Genomic DNA, 22258 nt, shown 5'->3' on the forward strand with positions numbered 1-22258 from the left:
GATAGGTAACATCACGTGTACAGGTGCGGGATACCGGGGCACTCACCGATACTAGCGGCAGATATCGTAAATGTGACGACGCTGGCCCCTGAGCGGAGCCGGACCACCACTGGAGAAAGTGACCAGATCACACTGGAGCTATCAAAGGGCAGCTGGCGGGTAAATATGGATCCCTGATGGTGGTGCCCTATGTTACAGTACCAGCCACAGATAATGGCATCCTGCTCATATAATGGCAGCATATAAGTGATGGATGATGCCACTCAGACATGTGCAGGTATAGGAGGGTGAGGCTGGAGCTCCTCTGGGTCACCACAGGTGAGGGGCCACTATGGGACAGGCTGTAACAGACATTGTCCGCTGGGGGCGCTGCACTCGGCACACGTCCTGACAGTGACAGCCGCGGCAGAAGGAGCACCGCACAGCTCAGCTGCCTGTCAGTGACTGACTGTGGCTGAAGCGCCGCTCCTCCCCGCCTGTGCCCCTCCCGTGACGTCACCGGCCGGCCGCTCCTGCGCACTGACTCGCTCATCTCCCCCCGGAGGGCGCAGGCTGCCCGGGGAAGGGCTGGCGGGGACACCCGGCAGGATGAGGCTGAGCTGAGGCGGCTGTGGAATGGAGAGTGCGCTGCTCCGCGATGATGACATCTGTAAGTGGCGGGCATGGTGCAGGGTGGGTGGTAGCCTGGCATCACTGTGCGCATCACTGCCACTTCTACCCCGAGTTGTCCGTAGCCTCAGCCGGGCATGTAGCAACTATCCCCAGCTACCAGGACGGACGCACGCTGCTATGCCCGGTACACGGGGCGCCGGTATCAGCATCGTACTTCCACTGCTGGGGGTATTGCGCCCTGAATGTCGCCATATGGTGTGTGAATTGCGGCAGAGCTATAACTAGAGCAATAACAACCAATCAGGACGCAGCACTCATATTCCAAGGGACTGCACAGAAATGAGAGCCGGAATCTGATTGGTTGTTGTCGCTACCTTTCTCTTCCATTGGTTCTTATACCTGTCCCCCAATAACTGAGGGGCGCAGCCTGTGTGCGCGGCTTTATTCCCGGGGTCAGTCCTATACATACAGTTGTGTTCCCAGCAGTCCCTCAGATAATGATGGGCGGACCTGTTTCCCAGCTTCCAGAGCTCCATTTGGGGGATCATTGGGTTCCCAGTGGTCAGGACCCCAATGATCAGTATCCTATTAATAGAGGATAATGCATCGTCTTGGGAATAACCTTCAGCGAGCGACTTACATCCCATACATCCATATGTATATTCTGGGGGATATTACATGTTAATCAGGGCACGCCGCCCACTTGTCTAACCATTTGTGACTTCCATGATCATTTATGGACACATTGGATGTATATGATGTGATCGGCGGCATATGCTCGGTAAATATGGCACCAAATAACCGCGGCACGTTTTACCAACAATACAGACGTTTCCTTCACAGATCGCAGGAACAAGTTGTGGAAGTGATTAGAACATGCATTTCTCGCCTTGCATTAAATCTTAGGATATTTTTTAAGTCTTTCTATGTTTTATTTTCATTTAAAACTTGAACCGATCCTTTGTGTTCTGGTTTTGTGACAACAGCATTGAAATCTGTGCGACAAACTGCTGCTTTTACATGTGGTATTGGGTCATTGCTGTTCTGGGGATATTAAAGGGTCGCTCATTACCAGACTACCCCTTATTAATGGGCCCTGATTGGCTCCGTTCCTCCATATGAGTAGACCCCACCCCCCACCAGTCTCTTAGGATCAGCATCCAATGGGATCGTCACATGAGTCCTGTAGCCAATCAGTGGCTGTTAATTGGCTGCTGCGCTCGTGCGATGTTGTTAAGGGACACAACAAAACAGGCGCCGGTCCAGGAGTTGAGTGTCATTTGTTTTTCTCACCTCCTTGGGCTCGTTAATAAGGGGATATGCAGTAGTGAACAAGCCCTTTAAATGGGTGCTCTCATCAGTAACAAACACCTTCTAGATGTCAGTGCCTGGAAAAAGTCTTGTCTGGTACCAGTGGGGAACATGTATTATAAGGTGAAAATGTGTATATGTTTGTTCACAGAGGGGAGTCCAAATTAAATCTTCTCTACATTGTGTACATTTATCCTAATAGGACATATGGACAAGCGTTGTCTTAACGCAGGGGTGGGGAACCTTTTTTTCTGCCAAGGGTCATTTGGATATTTATACCATCCTTCGGGGGCCGTACAAAGTTATCAACTTGAACATCACATAGGAGACACCGAGCCTGCTGTATATACATCACATAGGAGACACAAGCCTGCTGTATATAATAATAATCTTTTTATTTATATAGCACCAACATATTCCGCAGTGCTTTACAATTCAAACAATTTTATAGACATTATTGGCACAGTCTCCATTGGGGCTCACAATCTATATATACATCACATAGAAGACACCGAGACTGCTCTCTATACATCATATAGGAGACACCGAGACTCCTGTATATACATCACACAGGGGAGACAAAGACTGTTGTATATGTATCACATCACATCGGGGCTGGAGTATATACATCATAGAACAAATGGGAGATCCATTATGTGCATCACAGGAGACATGGGGCTGCGGTATGGACATCACAGGGTACATGGGGCTGCGGTATAGACATCACAGGGGACACGGGGCTGCGGTATAGACATCACAGGGGACACGGGGCTGCGGTATAGACATCACAGGGGACACGGGGCTGCGGTATAGACATCACAGGGGACACGGGGCTGCGGTATAGACATCACAGGGGACACGGGGCTGCGGTATAGACATCACAGGGGACACGGGGCTGCGGTATAGACATCACAGGGGACACGGGGCTGCGGTATAGACATCACAGGGGACACGGGGCTGCGGTATAGACATCACAGGGGACACGGGGCAGCGGTATAGACATCACAGGGGACACGGGGCAGCGGTATAGACATCACAGGGGACACGGGGCTGCGGTATAGACAAGAGATTGACCTGGCACCACGTCTAAATCATAAGATGTTGTGCCAAAGTCCCCATAAAACTGAAGTAGAGAGCAAAAAGAGGACAAGGGGTACAAAAAAGTATGCGGTATAGACTTCACAAGAGACTTAGGTCTGCGGCATTTACATCACAGGAGACCTAGGGCTACGCACTGCAGCGTTCAGTAGTGAACGCTGGTTACTAGGGTTGAGCGAGTATGTTCTGTCCGAGTATGCTCGGGCCGAGCTCCGAGTATTTACAGCTACTCGGTGATAAGGTTAAATCGCTCCCGTGTGCATGATTTGCGACTTTTTGACAGTTTTATTACATGTGAGTAACTTGTAAGAAATAGACATTCCTCCCATGTAATAAAGCTGTCAAACAGTTGCAAATCATGCACAGGGAGCGATTTAACCATATCAACGAGCAGCTGTAAATACTCGGAGCTCGGCCCGAGCATACTCACCGAAAGGGTTAATAGAACATACTCGCTCAACCCTACTGGTTACCCATGGGGGCCGGAGAAGAGGACATTGTGGGCCGTAAGTGGCCCACAGGCCTGAGGTTCCCCACCCCTGTCATAACGAGACAGTCAATTAAAGGGGTCGTCTGGATCGGAGATATTGATGAGTTATGCTTGGGCCAGGTTCACATCATGTTTTTCCATATGTCAGTGGCTCAGAAGCCCTCAAAAACAAAGTTCAGACTGAAGCACCAACGGGGGCCATTCACTTTAATGAAGCAGACAGTCACTTTGTGCTCTCTGACCTCCTTTTGACACTGCAGAAAAGGAGGTCAGATAGAGTACAAAGTGACTCCGTTCATGTCATTAAAGCCCCACCGAGACCGTTTTTTTATTTATACAACCACAGAACCTGAGAATAAGAGATTTCAGCAAGAATGATTAAAAGATTATTTTTATTGAATAAATAAAATGGAGCACTAGATTATGACAGGGAATACACCTCCAGAAAAAGGACATGGGAATACCTGCAGAGCTCAATAAATAACACATAGAGAACTACTTGCAAAGAAGGAGCCAAGGGTATAAATACCACAAAGTTCCAGGGCTTTGTGATATACGAGGGTAAACTTATTCCTACCTCAAAGGCTGCTAATGTAGTAAACTCCAATGTAAGACTTCATCATGGTAGCATACATATAAATATATAAAGGGTATATTACCAATAACAACTGCGCCACCAAGGAGGTCCCAGTCACCTTGTCCCACTACCCCAACGCTGTTTCGCTTCTTCTGGGGAAAGTTGGAAATATTACATAGGCGGAACAGGACTGGTGCAACTCTGATAAGAGATGAAGACGCTGTTATGAGATGAAGACGGTGACTGGTAAGTAGAAAATTAGGGGCAGGGAACTTGCATAAGTGTCACCACTGCAGCGCTGAAAGAAAAAGAAAAGCTGGAGTGGTGCTTTAAAGTCAATGGCACCTTCGGCGATTCCACCTCATTCTCATTGGGACTGACGTTTAGTACTTCGGTGCCCACCACTCGGTGTATGTAGCTGTGCAATTCCGGCTTTGTGAGCTGTGTACTGCTAACAGCTGTAGCATCAGGGGTGTCAGGTATGAGATACCCCACTTATCTGACATCGATGCTGTGGCAAACACACCATATTTTGGCGCAGAATTCCCTTTTACCCCATAGTATCTGCAGCTGAGAATTTTTGCCGTGCAACTGCTGCTAATCCACTGCAAAATCAACAATGGGATTTCATTGAGGATTTTTCCTACTGACTTTTTTGGGAAAGTAAAAATCTGCAACAAGTCTTCTGTATGCTACCAAAAAAAGTGTGCATGCTCTTGGCTTAGAAATATGGACCACAGGTTAGACTGCAGGAACATTCTGCAAAATGTTGATGAGACTTGTTAAAAGTTGTACCCACTTGCCAGTTACTGTGTTCCTTGGGAGACTGAAAATCTGTCCCCGAAATCCCTGACCCAGGTGAAGTTAGTCTGCCACTGTGGATGCATCTAAATTTCATACAGTGGCATGCAGAAGCCAGGTAGCACCGTACCTGGAAATAAACTCCTGGTCCCTAACTTTCCATGATGTCTATTGGTGTTTGACAGTTCTGATTGTCTACGTACTAAAACCGTCAGTGTAGTAACTGGCTGTTACGACCTGCAGTACTTTATCTTTCCCGGCTCAGTCAGGGTACAGGCTTTCATAAATGGCAGCTATAATTTTTCAACTTTTGCAGCATAATGGCAGGGATTTAGATTTCCTTCAGCTTTTAGTAATTGCGCATTTGTTACAGTGTTAAATCATTTATATGGTGTCTCTTGTGTGTGCACCCAGGAAAGTCACTCAAATAGGAATGTGGTCATCCTTCGCAGCTGTAAAACTATCAGCACTATGTAGGTTCCCCATTGCACTGGGATGGGGGGGTGCATGTCTGCGAACCCCCCCACCTGCTCTCTGCTCCCCCTGTTCATTTGGTGGTGGTTCTATGCACCAAATGTTAGGTCTGTTTGAGTGATTTATGTGCATCGGAATAGAGTACCTGGCTTGTCAAATTTACTATACCTTTTTTAAAAACGATATGAATATGCGTTTTGAAGAACATTTATACGGGTCTAGTTTGCAAAATTAAAGGGGTGGTCCCATGAAAACAAGTTATCTATCCAGAAGATAGAGAATAACTTATTGATCGTAGTGGTCCGACCACTGGGACTGCACTGATTAGCAGAATGGGGAATTTTCATCCCTGTTAGAATAGAGCAGCAATGTGCATGTTCAACCACCCCTTTATTCTCTATGGGGCTGCTGGAAAAATCCTCATAAGGAATGATCAAGCATGCACACTGACGCTCTATAGTACGCTTGTCAAACTCCAGCCCGTGGGCCAAATCTGGGTTGTTATATTTGGCTCCCAACACCAGAACCGCCACACCTATGTGGGGCCATTACACTGTATGGAGGACTATGTGGGGCCATTACACTGTATGGAGGACTATGTGGGGCCATTACACTGTATGGAGGACTATGTGGGGCCATTACACTGTATGGAGGACTATGTGGGGCCATTACACTGTATGGAGGACTATGTGGGGCCATTACACTGTATGGAGGACTATGTGGGGCCATTACACTGTATGGAGGACTATGTGGGGCCATTACACTGTATGGAGGACTATGTGGGGCCATTACACTGTATGGAGGACTATGTGGGGCCATTACACTGTATGGAGGACTATGTGGGGCCATTACACTGTATGGAGGACTATGTGGGGCCATTACACTGTATGGAGGACTATGTGGGGCCATTACACTGTATGGAGGACTATGTGGGGCCATTACACTGTATGGAGGACTATGTGGGGCCATTACACTGTATGGAGGACTATGTGGGGCCATTACACTGTATGGAGGACTATGTGGGGCCATTACACTGTATGGAGGACTATGTGGGGCCATTACACTGTATGGAGGACTATGTGGGGCCATTACACTGTATGGAGGACTATGTGGGGCCATTACACTGTATGGAGGACTATGTGGGGCCATTACACTGTACGGAGGACTATCTGGGGCCATTACACTGTACGGAGGACTATCTGGGGCCATTACACTGTATGGAGGACTATGTGGGGCCCATTATTCTGTATGGAGGACTATGTTGGGCCATTACACTGTATGGAGGACTATGTGAAGCCCATTATACTGTATGGAAGACTATGCGGGGCTCATTATTCTGTATGGAAGACTATGTGAAGCCCATTCTCTATGGAGGACTATGTGGGGCCCATTATTCTCTATGGAGGAGGACTATGTGGAGCCCATTATTCTCTATGGAGGAGGACTATGTGGGGCCCATTATTCTCTATGGAGGAGGACTATGTGGGGCCCATTATTCTCTATGGAGGAGGACTATGTGGGGCCCATTATTCTCTATAGAGGAGGAGGACTATGTGGGGCCCATTATTCTCTATGGAGGAGGAGGACTATGTGGGGCCCATTATTCTCTATGGAGGAGGAGGACTATGTGGGGCCCATTATTCTCTATGGAGGAGGAGGACTATGTGGGGCCCATTATTCTCTATGGAGGAGGAGGACTATGTGGGGCCCATTATTCTCTATAGAGGAGGAGGACTATGTGGGGCCCATTATTCTCTATAGAGGAGGAGGACTATGTGGGGCCCATTATTCTCTATGGAGGAGGAGGACTATGTGGGGCCCATTATTCTCTATGGAGGAGGAGGACTATGTGGGGCCCATTATTCTCTATGGAGGAGGAGGACTATGTGGGGCCCATTATTCTCTATGGAGGAGGAGGAGGACTATGTGGGGCCCATTATTTTCTATGGAGGAGGAGGAGGACTATGTGGGGCCCATTATTCTCTATGGAGGAGGAGGAGGACTATGTGGGGCCCATTATTCTCTATGGAGGAGGAGGAGGACTATGTGGGGCCCATTATTCTCTATGGAGGAGGAGGAGGACTATGTGGGGCCCATTATTCTCTATGGAGGAGGAGGAGGACTATGTGGGGCCCATTATTCTCTATGGAGGAGGAGGAGGACTATGTGGGGCCCATTATTCTCTATGGAGGAGGAGGACTATGTGGGGCCCATTATTCTCTATGGAGGAGGAGGACTATGCGGGGCCCATTATTCTCTATGGAGGAGGAGGACTATGTGGGGCCCATTATTCTCTATGGAGGAGGAGGACTATGCGGGGCCCATTATTCTCTATGGAGGAGGAGGACTATGCGGGGCCCATTATTCTCTATGGAGGAGGAGGACTATGCGGGGCCCATTATTCTCTATGGAGGAGGAGGACTATGCGGGGCCCATTATTCTCTATGGAGGAGGAGGACTATGCGGGGCCCATTATTCTCTATGGAGGAGGAGGACTATGCGGGGCCCATTATTCTCTATGGAGGAGGAGGACTATGTGGGGCCCATTATACTGTTCACTGGTTGGCCCCCATTATTCTTCATTTTGGCCCTCTGTGTGTAAGTTTGACATCCCTGCTCTATAGTATCAGGGATAAAAGTTCTCTGTTCTGCCTATCGGTACAGGTCCCAGCGGTTGGACTCCTACCATTCAATAGGTAATAACTTGTTTTACCGGACACTCCCTTAAATTAAAGAAAATCTGTTAGCATGATTTCACTCCCTAGACTATTAGTATATGTATGTAGCTTTTTCAAAGACAAGTCTAGCAATACCTTTACTTGGCCAGTCCGTTCCTCTGTTAGTGAGAAATCAGCATTTTAATTGATATGCAAATAAGCCTGGAATTATTTGTAGATCTGAAGCCTCTGTCACTCCAGCTCTTTTCGCCACCAGCACTGCCTGCTGCTGCTTGATTGACAGCCTCTGTGCTGTGTGCGTCGTTGGGCGGGGAATAGAGCTGGAGTGACAGAGGCTTCAGATCTACAATAGCACTTCTTCCTTATTTGCATATACAAACATTGATTTCTCAGTGATGGAGCTGCGGACTGGCCACATAGAGGTATTGCTGGACTTGTGTTTGAAAGAGGTACATGTGTGTATAAATAGTTTGGGGTGAAATCCTGCTGACAGATTCCCTTTAAAGACCTAAATCTGCTGCAAACAGTGGTGCAATATGACAACCTTGAATATGGGAAAGAACAGTGTGTAATATGCCAAATGTAGTGCAGTTTTCACCATTCCGAGTTTATGTATCCCAATATGTACTCCTTAAGGCATCTTAGAGTATAAGTTATAGCAATGGGTTCTGTTAAAAGCGAATGCAGCAAGCATGTGATGTGATGACTTCTGCAGTTCTGGAATTATTTGCAGTTTTCTGTCTCTTTTTCCTACATTCACTGCTGATATCTGACTTTATATTAGCATAATGCTGTACTTAGCGCAAAGTTGGAAATATTGCAGTCATGTTTCTCTTCACCATGGTAACTGTCGGCTTGTTGGGCCTGGAGAAAGCTAACAATCATTAGTGGAACAATAGATGGTGTCACGTGTACTTGGTGGCTGAGGTGAGGCGTTTAGCTGCCAGTCTGCTCTGTGAAGGGAAAAGCTCCCGTTACATTTCCTTCTTCCTTGTATATATTTTCATCTTTGCTTCAGTCATATGTAAAGTAAAGCAAAAAAAAATCATTTTTTCCCTTCTACTTATAATTGTATGTATCATCCTGCCGAAGATGTTAGAATTTGGGGTGGAGGGGGAACAATACCGTAAATGATGTATATGTGTTCTGCTTTAGTGATTCCTCATGCTGAGGTTACTTCTTCCCAAAATATTTAATCCTCAGCAAAAGCTGGGAATAATGTTCCATTTACACTAGCCAATGGCAGCTGTTAAACCACTACTGATTCACTACTTGCAAAACTGTCTGACCACACTTTCATGCGCACAGAATAATTGTTTATACGATCGTTTGGGAGCGCATCTATTTGCAAAGCACAATGTGCTGCTGAGAGTGATGATTTTTAGACAAGCCTAAAAATAATTTCCCCCTGATGAGCGAGTGTTTTGCTCATTCTTCGGTGAATGTTGATTTGCTTAGACAGGCCGATAATCGGGAAACAATCAGGTCAGAACAGGATGTGGAGAGACTGGCTCTATACTTCCTGTTCTGTTTGCACGGGAATGGAATTTCCCTTGTAACAATTCCCCTAAAAATAAAATACAAACTAGATAAGGAAATGTGGCCCCCATTCAGAGATGTTGTCTTTTCCACAGATCTTATGTTTAGTCATCCCTCATGTAAGAGCTCGTGTCTGTAGTGTACGGAGCCTGTATGATTATTGTAGAACTATAGATACATACAGGCTCTGCCAGACTTTTTATACAGGTTCACATCCACAACAATACCCCCATGTATATGGAGCCTGAATGAGCTAGCAGACCAGTCACTTAATAGTCATTTTAGACAGGCTGACCGCACTTCCATGCACAAAGGATGATCATTGATGATTGGCTTGTGCTAGCTAAATTATTTGCACACAGAACAATGTGCTTAAAGGGGTTGTCCACTACTAGGACAACCCCTCCTTGAAGTAAATGTTTGGCCTTAATAAAATAAAAAAAATATCTATACTCCATATGACACGTGATATTCAGGGCCCAATCAGCGCCGACGTCACTGTCACCGCCTTCGTACGAAATTGAACATGAAGAGGAAGTCAGAGATCAGCTGCAGCCTGGACTTCGTCTTCGTGTTCGATTTGTCCGAAGGCTGGGACAGTGACGCCAGCGCTGATTGGGCGCCGGGCACCACTTGTCATTTCACCGCATCACAGCCCCGGGACCACGAGTGCCGACACCGCTGGAACGTAGGCAGCACGGGAGGGGAGTATAAGCTTTGTGTTTGTAGTGGACAACCCCTTTAAGAAAGTTGAAAATTCCTTTAACAGCACATGCATGCTTGGTTGAGATGAGCATGCGTGTGTATGGAGAAGGCGGAAAAGATGGCTGTATGCCAAGCAAGTGTTGTCTAAGCTGTATGCTTTGTCTCTCCCAAGAACAAAACTGGGCAATTGGAATTGAACACATCCACTCCTCATTGTCCCTGACGTCTTCTATCGGGGAGAGTTAGGAGAACCCCATACATATAAGGCCTTTTTCACACATCAGTGTGTACAGTACGTGTGGTGACCAGTTTCCACATGTACCGAAGACACTGACACACACAGACCCATTCAGATGAGTGAGTCTGCGCACATGTTGGTGTGTTTTCTCGGACCGTGTGCAAAACATGCTGACATGTCCATTTTTTACACGCAAAACGTCCCACACTGATGACATCCGTGTGTTATCGGTGTGACATGTACCGGCGCCGGGGAATCAGCCTCACGGTTAGCGCTGTTCCCAACGCCGGGTGCTTCATGGTTCCTGCCAGCGCTGCAATCAGCACCAGCATGGACAATGGTGAGAGTAGTAGTGTCTGTCCCGCAGTGTACAAATAAGAATAAAATAAAAAAAAAACTTATACTCACCTGTCCTAAGTGTCCCCCGCTGTAATCCTCTGACCGCTGACGGCGAGGAGCTGGGGAGAATGAAGCGCTGCAGCGAGTGGGCCCTGGAGCTGAGCTCAGTGAGCGGTGTCCTGTCACAGGAGTCATTCTCCCCGGCGTGATTGCTCTCATGGATTAAAGCAGGGTTCACTTAGGACAGGTGAGCATAAGTTTTTTTTTTATTTTATTCTTAGTTTTACAGTTGGACACTGCGGGAGCAGACTTCTACTACTCCCAACATTGTCCCTGCACTCGGTGCTTGGGAACAGAGCTAACTGTACACTGATTCCCAGGCGTCGGTACGTCTGATCCTGATACGGCACACGGTTGCCACACAGGTGCACACAGACACTGATATCTCTGGTACTGTTTTTTCCAGTACTGGAAATATCTGGATGTGTGAAAGAGCCCTAAGGTAGCCTTCTGGCGTCGACCAATATACACCTAATGTATATGATCAGCTTAACAGTGGAAAAGGCATCCCCATTCCTTATGATGTCCATATACCCTAATAGAATGCTTCAACCAGGAAAATGGGTTTTAATAGTCTGTACACCTTATCAGTGCGCTATTTCTTGTGTATCTGGTGCCTCCTGATGACATTGCTGTGGAGGGACGAGGTGTGCACTGACTGAGGAGTGCTGGGTTTCTTTATCCTATTTTTTGCTCCTGTATCCCCTCGAGCCTTCACACACAATGGCAGCCCGTCAGCTCAAATTGATATCACTGTGATAGTAGAGCAGTGTAGAAAGGAAGAGCAGCTCCGAGCCCAGCAGTGGCGTGGTACACGGCCCGATGGAAACCACCATCTTACATTGTGACACATTTTATTATTTCTTACCAATGCTGAAATAACCAGTCACAACGAGTCAGTGTATAAAGGGTTAAGAGACGAAATGGATAAAACCCTTCAATAGTATCGTCTTATTGATCCTGCGTTTTCTGAGTCTTTGCTTTTACAATCACAATTTGTGAGGAGTTGAGGTTGTAAAATGCCAGGAGTGAATGAATCCAATATTTCACTGTAGGTTTATAGGCATAAAAATCATCACTATGGGGCTTGTAACGATCCTTCATAATGGGCTTCAAGCGTGGCCATTAGCAAAATACATGTTCGGCAATGAAGATATTTACAATGAGAAATATGGCTTGTTTTGTGAAACTTCTACACTACATGGAAAAAGTAATAGGAGATCTACACGTTGTACCAGGACGGACACCGGCAGAAGAGGGCCCTTCTGCAAGAGCAATGTATGGGCCCTTTGCAGTTCAGTAGCTCATCATAATGCACAACATGGGGCTGCACATGTTGCACCAATGGTATGTCCGCCCCTACAGGGCCTTTTATGACATCCCATTCTAAATCCATAGGTATTAATATGGAGTTGGTTCTCCCCTTGTCGCTAAAACAGCTTCCACACTTCTGCATCAAAAACTGCCTATGTGAGTCTAGCCAACAAGACAAGAATATGTAAGCTAGCCCGACCCTATGATAACTCATTGGGGGTCTGTTCGGTGGCTTTAGTGTCTTTTATATATTATATGTAGCATCATTTTTCTTTTATGATTACATAGAACTCCCGGAATACGCAGATGTGAAGCAAACCTAAAACTGTGACATATTGACCTCCGGACAATTTCTTTGTTTCAGTGCTTCGCTCTGAGCAAGAATTTCACATTGCAGCCAAGACCAACAACACTGAGAAGATGCTGCAGCTGATGAATAAAGGGGTGGACGTCAGAGCCAAGAACAGTGTAGGTACCATGTCCCTTCCACATTATTATCGGAGAATCACAGTTGTTTGCTATGAATGCATTGGCTATGCAAGTACAAAGTGGGCCAGTTACCCATAGTAGCCAATTAAGTTACTGGGTTCATTGTCCAAAGGGGCACTGAAAGGTGAAAGCTGAATTCTGATTGGTTGCTTCTCATTTTCCTTGCACTAGTTTTGATACATATTCCACAATATCAAGGAGTAAGTTAGAGAACTTGTTAATAAGTCTTTCATACCTAGACCACCATTGGCCATTGCTGTTTTTATAGCATGTGTAAAATTGTCAAAGTTCATGGAAGCCTAGTGTAACTAATTGTATTTCCCTGCCCGTACGTGTGCAGGAGCATGCACCTCTCAGCCAACCGTTCATTAATAGCTGTGACGTGTCTTGTTCCATACTTCATAGCTGAAAGAAGTTGTAATAACCGAGAAATCCAGTGTCCTTGTTGGAAGGGTGCGGCAGGACCACTAAAGATTTCTGCAGGCACCAAGCCAGGATTGTTTGTCAGTTTCTTTACTTTGACACTTCATCTTTGTAATCTTATTTCTCTGGCCTCACAGACTTTTTTATCATGGTCTCTCTATGTCTTCTTACCTTATGCTTCAGGTAGACAGGACAGCCCTACACTGGGCAGCAGGTGCTGGACATGAGCAAGCGGTCAAGCTGCTGTTGGAGCATGATGTTCCTGTGGATGAGGAAGACTGTGTATGTATCTGCCTTGTCTAGAAAAGTGTAGATTTGTCTGATTGACAGATCAGGGGGAATTTATTATTCCTGCTACACCAGAAAGCTGTCTCCAAAATGTTTAAAAATTTGGCACATGTGGTATTTTCCCAAAAAAATGTGCAATTTTTTTACCTTTTTGCGCCAATCCAGGTTTTTCAATATGCGCGGTTTAGCAAAAAAATTAATTTGGTTGGTGTACCTTACAATCAAAGTGTGGTGATTCTAAATGGTAATCAATCAGCTCACTTAGTACATTTCCGTGTATAAATCAATAGAAAGGAGTCTGTATTTCTCATTCTTCTCCATTAAGAGCTGGGATATTTCTCTTTTCCAAACCCACGACAAACGTATATAGTATAGTTAAAAATCTGTGTATGTCATATTATTCCTAATTTTTCCTTTATTCTGGGTCAAGTTTGGAATGAATGCTTTACTACTGGGAGCATGGTTCGGACATCTTAAGATTCTTCATATCCTTGTTAATGCTGGAGCCAAAATCAGCTGTGAAAACAAGGTGAGGCTCAGTAATATTCGACAAATGTTACGTGTTCATCAAAAAATAAGTGTGGCCACCGGCCGCAAAGGACGCCTGTGTGGCCACTTCAGAACTTTGTAGAGTACTTTTTTTAAAAGAATTCTGGTAAGGAATATCACTTTTTATTATGGTTTCAACATAGATATAAATACTGTATAGGACAAACAGAGAGGAGGAAGTAGCACTGTGAAAAAGCCCTTCACGGGTGGGTGCAGAGCCTCTATAGGTTGACTCATATCCTGAAATAACCAAGCATAAAATAGAGATGAAAGGAGCACTCCAAACATCAAGAAAAGGTTGTGATTTAAGAAAAAGTTGTGATGTATTCAGCCAAGCCTTGCAGAGATATGTATCCTACCTTTCAGCTCCTCCATGGAGCCATTATCAAGTGTATGGCTGCTATATAATACCTGCTGTGTTTCATATTGTTTCTGACTAGTAAAATGGGAACTTTTCCTTTTAATTTGCAAAAACTTCTTGAAAGTGGAATGGGTGTACTATTTTAAAGGGAAGATATCATCAGAAATTGGCTTATTGTTTAAATCAGGTTTTTGTGTTTTAAATGCATTTTTAGTAATTTTGGCATTTTTTTTATACCACTATGTATATTAAAAACAAAACTTGGGGCTTTTTCAGACACATACACCCTGATCTTTACAGAAGATTTTTTTCAGAAGTCTCATTATCGTCACAGTCAGGATTACAATCACAGGTTATACCTCTACACGCAGTTGAAGTTTCTATTTTTTTTGTGTGTAAATTTCTAAATAGAAAAACAATTCGAAGCTGTTTTAGGATGGCCATGAACAGGAGATAGAAACACAAGTGTTCTTAGGCGATGATGTAAGACTATACGGAGACAAAGATGTTTTGTATCTTTTAACCTCCATGATATTGTTTCCCACACTCCAGATTACAGCCGACACATTTGGCTGACAATCGTCGGATGTCATGGCTATGGCCAGCATTAAACTTCCATTGCCCTACATGATGTGTTCGCGTTGTCATCTACTGTACTATTCATTGTATGTTTTGAATTTCCAGAATGGCCTAAACTTGCTCCAATGCGCAGCCCAAAGAGGTCACATCAAAGTGATGGAGTTCATTATGGAGGATCTGGAGGACATCAAGCTGGATAAGACTGATAAGGTAAGTGTTATAGCCTGACTTGTTAGTTAATCTATGACGTACTTGAAAGAAGTGTTTGCTGTGGTGCAGAGGTCTGTCTGGAGACCTAGATTTCTATCCTGGATTGTTGTGTTTATGTTAAGCATGATTACATAATTCCTTAATCTACAGATTATTGCATTGCTTCTAATCACACACTTTTAAGCCTTAAGTGATGACAATGGCTGACTAGTGTCATATCCGATAACCTCATCAGAGGAGCAGTTATGATGCCTGTAACCATAGATCCTGGGATATAATTCTTTAAAAATCTATTTCAGGAGCCCTGGGAAATGCTGCCACTTTCTTATGCAGAGCACAGGTGATCATACACACTAGATAGGTGTCTACCATACAGTCGTTCAGCTCGCAGCCATCTCTTCTGGCTCCTCCATATTCAGGAACTCTCAGTTGAGTGCTCCTGTGTTCTCTATGGGATGGCCACTGTCAGACTCCACTGGTGGCAGCTTATTTCCTCTTTCAGGGGAGAGTCTGAAGGGTCCCCTACACAATAGATGTGTTTCCTGTGGAAATCTGCAGGTTGAGATGACTATTAGACTGGCCATACTGATTGGATAAAAGTCGGCCGAGTGCTCCCATGTGCTCCTGTTTTCTCTATGAGAAAGCTGCCGACTGACAAGAAGGCCGGTGGCTTATCTTGGAGGGAACAATGCAACCGGCAATCCAAAATCATACATGTGCGATCAACATCTCTCCTGACTATTAGCCGGCTGGCCTCCCCATACATGTTAGACCGTCGTCCGAACCCACTGATATCAACGGGTTCAACTGACATTAGTCTAATGTGTTTGGGGGCCACTGATGGCTCAATGTCCCAAACTGCTGAATGATTACAGTATTCTTGGCCAGAGTTGTGTTTATAGTGGCTGTCATTATAGGCTGATAACGTCTTTATCGGTTTAGGACCTGGACAGACCAGTTGTGAAGGTGTGAAAGGCCATTATGCCGGTGGGGTCGCACCTACAGCTAATTTATTGGGAATGTGATTGTTTTCAAAACACAAATTCTTGTATTGTGAGAAGAAGCATCAGCCGGTACTGACAGGCGAGCTGCGAGGAGCGTGCGGTATAACACACCCGGCCTGCGAACAGACAGATATCCATTTACAATGCTCTTGTACGGGACACGTCACCTGACATTACATCTCACAACACACAACTTGTTATTCAATAGAAAGAAGTTCAAGTGGTTAAAGGGGTTTTCCATTAATAGACAATGCCTGCTTTGTCATTTCAGGGCCCCAAGTAAAAAAAAAATCTATACTTCCACGGCAGCACTGTTCCTGCAGTGTCGGCTCTGCTATTCCTGACGTAACACAACAAGGTCATGTGACCCATGACTGCTGCAGCAGATGAGCGGAATAGGTTGTTTTTATTTTAAATGGGGGCTTGAAGTGATTAAGCTGGGGTTATCCAGTAGTAAAAAATGTATACTACTGCCTCAATGGGTAAGCAAGTTACCACTTATTCGTTACAATGAAAAAACAGTTATCACAAATGTAAGTTTAACACCACTTGCCAGAACAGGGGACTTCAAGTCTATGGTGCTGAAAATACAAGGTCTCATTGCGGGGTGGCTATCACAAAGCGTTTTTAATGTATGAAGCACTGCGCATTCCTATATTTCGTCTCTTTTTATTAAAAAGAGACAAATGCACATGTTCTATGCAGCACAGAGCATTTCAGGAGATGACTTCATTAAGCAATGTAAAGGAAGGATTGTGTGTGAAGAAGGCAGCATATTAGTAGAAGTAGCAAGCCATGAATAGTAAAGTAATGTGCCAGTTATGGCCTCCACACTTATAATTAAAGCTGCACATATCCACCGATATCGACTGGATTAGCCCACAGTCTAATCTCCATGGTGAGATAAGGGTCCAATAGTTTGAAACACTGAATCCTTTTGTTCATCACGAGATAAGCCCTTGCCCATGTCTTCCTATTGGAAACACACGAAGGCTCCCTAAAGCCAAGCGTTCTTTTATATGGGGGAAAGGGGGAGAGACAGGATGACATTTGTCAGCCAGCCACCCAAGGTGCATGACCAGTTTTAGGCTGTGTGCTCACTATGCTTTTTTTAAGCATTTCCGCAGCGGCAATTCCGCTGCTTAAACGCTTGGTAAAAGGTCTCTCATGTTCCCCAATGATAATCCGCATGTGTTATACTCATGCTGCGGAAATTTCCGCTGTGGATTATCATTGTGGAAAAATACGCAGCACTACCAATTATTTTGCGGAAGCGCTGCGTTTTCGCCGCCATTGACTTGCATTGGAACGCATGACATCCGCATCACTGGATCTGTACATGCGGATTCCATGCGTTTCAATGTGCGGATGGTACCCGGGTTTGGAGAAGAGGAGACTCTCCACCGGACCCGGGTACCATAGAACCTGTAAAAAAAAAAAAAGAATAAAATGAAAAAATATGGCCTTCTGATGGCCCGCGGTGTGCTTGTCTTGGCTTTCCAGCAGCTCGCGGTGGACTCAAGGACCTGCGCTGACGTCATTTAGTCATGTGACGGGTCACGCGACCGCTGATGTCGGCAGGTCATTTAGTCTACCGCGAGGTGCCGGCAAGCAGAGACAAGGTCTCCGGGGCCCATCAGAAGGTAAGTATATATTTCTTTTTTACCATTCTTTCGGTCACACTATATAAATCTATGCCAGCTGCATGGATTTATATAGTGTGACCTAGTTGTCAAGTTGCTAAAATCGCTTGGAAAGCGCTTGACAACCCGCATGCAGAAATGCAAGTGAAGAACGCTTCACATCCGCATGTCTCTGGCAGGAAACCGCATGTAGAATCCGCATGTACAATCCGCATGTACAATCCGCATGCTTTTTTTTTTTGCCAGGGAGATGCAGAAACGTTCAGGAAAAAATCCGGAGCATTTCTGCATTGTGGGCACATAGCCTTAGACCTCGTTCGGATATCCACGAGTCACGTACATTTTGTATTAATTCCATAGCACTTCACAGACATCATCATCACTGTCTCCATTGGCGCTCACAATATACATTTTCTATCATTATGTCATTGGCGAGTGGGAGGAAACTGGAGAACCTGGAGGAAATCCAGACAAACATGGGGAGAACATACAAACTCCTTGCAGATGTCCTTGGTGGGATTTGAACCCAGGACCCCAGGGCTGCAAAGCAACAGTGCTAACCACTGAGCCACCATACAGCGCTAACCACTGAGCCACCATACAGCGCTAACCACTGAGCCACCATACAGTGCTAACCACTGAGCCACCGTGCTGCCTATAAATACATTTTGTATTTGTGTTTTCATGGCTAGAACTTGTACCGATTACGGTCTATTACTGTTTACATGTCTGGGTTTTTGGAAATCACATGCAGCACACGGATGACATCAGTGTATAACCCGTGTGCAGTCCATGATTAATATTGTATTGATTAGGAGAAGCTTGTCATTTTATTTATTTTTTTTCAACAGTAAAAATCACTGATGGTAAAAAGTAACCCTGACCAAACACTGATGCAACTCTGATCCAAATTATTCATGGACAACAGTCTGTGTCTTAAAGTACGAGAAAAATCACTGACATCTGAATGAAGCCTTTAGCCGGTTCACATCCCATTAAGAGTATAGGCTGATCCATAAAGCTCATATAGTTTTTTTAATGTCACTTTTATATGATGCAGTTAGTGCTCAGGTTGTTATATGGGTCCTAAGAACTGTAGATGGATGCTTTCTCCCAGAACACTGTCTCAAAATTTGATTTGAGAGGTGACTGTGCCCCTGTGACTTCTATAGATGTCGTGTGACTTTTTGAACATTTTCATGTAATGTTTGCCGTGTTTCCTTATAAACACTGGAATTCAGTTTAGAGAAACTGCTCCGTACAAGGAAGGGGTAAATGCCTATGAAAGCTAAGTAGGCAAAAGTGTGAAAGTTACTAGCTCTGCGTACATTTCTGTGATGGTAAACCTCCCTGTGGAATGCGGTGTAAGTAATGATTGATGTATTTATACTGGTTAGCGCTAAGTAGACACTGAGAGGAACTGGGAACACTTGTTCATGATAATCGTCCTGTGTAACTGCACCTCGAGGGTCCACTCCGCCTGATGCACAGCGTTAAACGACTGCCATCCAGGAACATTCTGTTTTAGGGAGAGCCTACGGCCGGTCCGAGCGTTGCGCTGCGATCCCTGTCTGAGTTATACAGCGTCTGACTCTTCCTTTATACTCACCTGTGGTGCCGGCACTGTTCCAGTGGTGTCTGCTCTCTCGGGGATCGTGATTCCTGTGGCTAATGAACAGCCACTTCGCTCTCCCTGCCTTATATAAGTGTTATTATTTTACTGGGGGCAGATATGCGAATTGAGAAGGGGTTGTCCAAGTAGTGGATCATGCATGTCTGATTTTGGACTGACGCTCCTTTTGTTCTCCCTGAGATAAGCCGCTGCCAGAGATGTCTAGCAGCGTCTCTCTCCTAGAGAACACAGGATATCTCGGCAGAGCAATGGCTATATAAGAGCCGGGCAGATTGCTGCCAAACAAACCATCGTTCAGTCGAGAGCTAGCTAACGTTTATGGGGGTCTTTCCTGCATAATGTCCGTTACATTTCTCCCTTGTTTTCGTCATTTGAAATAACAGTGCCTCATGCACTATAAGCGACGACTATACCATGTATCTCTAGGATTTGAAAATTTGTAAGGATGCAAAAATAACTTTTCTGTTAGGCTGTGTGCCCACGATGCGTTTTTTAAGCATTTCTGCAGCGGCAAAAACGCTTAAAAAAACGCATGGTGGAAGGCCTGCCATGTTCCCCAATGATAATCCGCATGTGCTGTGCACATGCTGCGGAAATTTCCGCTGCGGGTTATCATTACCGAAAAAAACGCAGCACTACCAATTATTTTGCGGAAGCGCTGCATTTTCGCCTCCATTGACTTGCATTGGAACACTTGGATTCCGCAACACTACATCTGCACATGCGGAATCCATGCTTTTCAATGTGCGGATGGTACCCGGGTCTGGAGGAAAGGAGACTCTCCTCCAGACTCGGGTGCCATAGAACCTGTAGAAAAAAGAATAAAATAAATGTTATATTTACCTTCTGATGGCCCCCGGTGTGCTTGTCTTCGCTTGCCGGCAGATCGCGGTGGACTGAAGGACCTGCGCTGACATCATTTAGCCATGTGACCGCAGGTCCTTCAGTGTAGTGCACCGCGAGCTGCCGGCAAGCCAGGGTGGATGGAATAAAGACTCCGAGGGTCATCAGAAGGTAAGTATATATTTATTTTTTACCATTCTTTCGGTCACACTATACATGCTGTTTGCATGGATTTATATAGTGTGACCAAGTTGTGAAGCACTTTCCAAGTGATGCTAAAATCGCTTGGAAAGCGCTTGTCAACCCGCATGCGGAAATGCAAATGAAGAACGCTTCACATCCGCATGTCCCTGGCAGGAAAAATGCATGTACAATCCATATGCATTTTTTTCTGCCAGGGAGATGCAGAAGCGCTCTGGAAAAAATCCGGAGCATTTCTGCATCGTGGGCACATAGCCTTAGCTACATGGACACTTTCCTATCTGTATTCGGCTGTACAAGGTAGAATTATCTATTATTGTCATAGATGTAATGGTAAAATGGGATCAATCTATAAAGCCATCTCTTGAAAGGGGATGTGTCACCCTCATATTGAGGATTGAAGCTTGGCTTCATCATAATTGTAAAGGAAAAAAGAGCTAGCACTCTAAACATTTCACATGACCCTTGTTCAGTTACGACCCCCTCCAGTGGACAGGTAATTGAAGTGGGTTATCCGATGGAGAGCAGACACAAAGTCTGTACAAGAGGCCAGGAGGTGACACTTTTTTTCTCCTGGGTATATAAGGCATCCTATGTTCAAAGAACTACAAGCAGACTCTTTGGATCCGGATTCCAGTTAATATTAGGGTTTTTGTAACTGGTGTAGGTCCTATAGTTATGAGCGAGATGTTTTATATCTCTATGTATATCTTTATGTATAAACGATTGGTTGTGGCAGCTAGTTTTTCTTGGGTTATTGTTTAGCTTAACGGTGACCGTACCAAAGTATCGAATGTATATATGCTGTACTTTCACTGGGAAGCGCACCATAACTGGCCTAATAGAGAAAGCAGCCGCGGCTTTGGCCATTAATCGTCAGTCAATTGCGTAATTGTCCTGACGATTATAGGCAGTGGAGTGCTGGTTCCTGGCAACTTGGTGGCAATGGTGGGATTTCTGTAAGATCCCCTGGATGTTCCCTGACAACTATGAAGTTTTATCTAAAAGTATCTAATGGTAAAATATGCTAGTTTAACCATGAGGGATAATGCTGAAAATATAACAAAAGTTGGGTTTGGCTTAGAAGATTTAACATTATAGGAATGTTCAGATTATCTTAATTTAGGTATGTAATTTTCACACCGCTGGTCAAAGGGATCGTCCACTCCTTTTTTAGAAGTGTTACACAATACAGCATATATAAATCATACAATGACATATCAGAACATAATAAAATCAAGAATACTCTTCTTACCAGTTCCTACTTTTTGTTTGGTTACAACATCGGCCAATGATTGGCTGCAGCCATCAAGTGTCCATCAGTCCTGACCTGGCTGTGCAGACACCAGATTTTTCGGTTCGCTTTGGAAGGACACATGACCAAAACAGGAATAATGGAGATCGGCAGGTGGACCTGTGTGTGGGGTAGTTGCGGGATCATTAGGGTTTGTATACTCCATTTTGTTATATTTCAGCATTCTGGATAGTTTGTGAGAAAAAAATATATTCTGGGGTGGACAACAGCATTAATGCTGATAAAGGGCAGGCTGCTGATCTGTTGGCAAACCTTGTACCGATGTGTAGAATAGTAGAACTTGTGGGCTCTGGGAAACGAAGGTCACATGTAACAAGAAATTTAGTTGTTCGTATTCTTCCTTTACTTTTCTTAAAGTGGATCACCGAATTTCACAATAAAAAATGTAAACATTATTAAAGGGATTTATTGGATCTTATGTATTTACTTTGAAAATTCATGGCAAAATGGATGTATAATCCAGATATTATATGATCACCACCCA

The 22258-nt window shown here is 44.9% G+C and overlaps 1 protein-coding gene across 3 annotated transcripts in view; it reads left to right on the forward strand.

The window, feature by feature from the left end:
* Window positions 1-424: 424 nt before the first annotated feature.
* ANKDD1A (ankyrin repeat and death domain containing 1A) overlaps window positions 425-22258 on the forward strand; it is a 40409-nt gene continuing 18575 nt past the window's right edge. The window contains exons 1-5 of one of the 3 annotated variants that reach the window (XM_073653395.1): window positions 425-649; window positions 12601-12704; window positions 13332-13430; window positions 13867-13965; window positions 15031-15135. In XM_073653395.1, the coding sequence (XP_073509496.1) occupies window positions 616-649; window positions 12601-12704; window positions 13332-13430; window positions 13867-13965; window positions 15031-15135 (441 nt within the window). In that variant the 5' untranslated portion in view covers window positions 425-615. Of the gene's footprint in view, window positions 650-12600; window positions 12709-13331; window positions 13431-13866; window positions 13966-15030; window positions 15136-22258 lie in introns of those variants that run through there. The other 2 variants (XM_073653397.1, XM_073653396.1) reach the window with 2 other exon arrangements.

The sequence above is a fragment of the Phyllobates terribilis genome, unplaced genomic scaffold, assembly GCF_046119375.1.
Source record: "Phyllobates terribilis strain yellow unplaced genomic scaffold, ASM4611937v1 Scaffold_11__3_contigs__length_659146591, whole genome shotgun sequence".
In the NCBI taxonomy this organism is placed as follows: Eukaryota; Metazoa; Chordata; class Amphibia; order Anura; family Dendrobatidae; genus Phyllobates; species Phyllobates terribilis.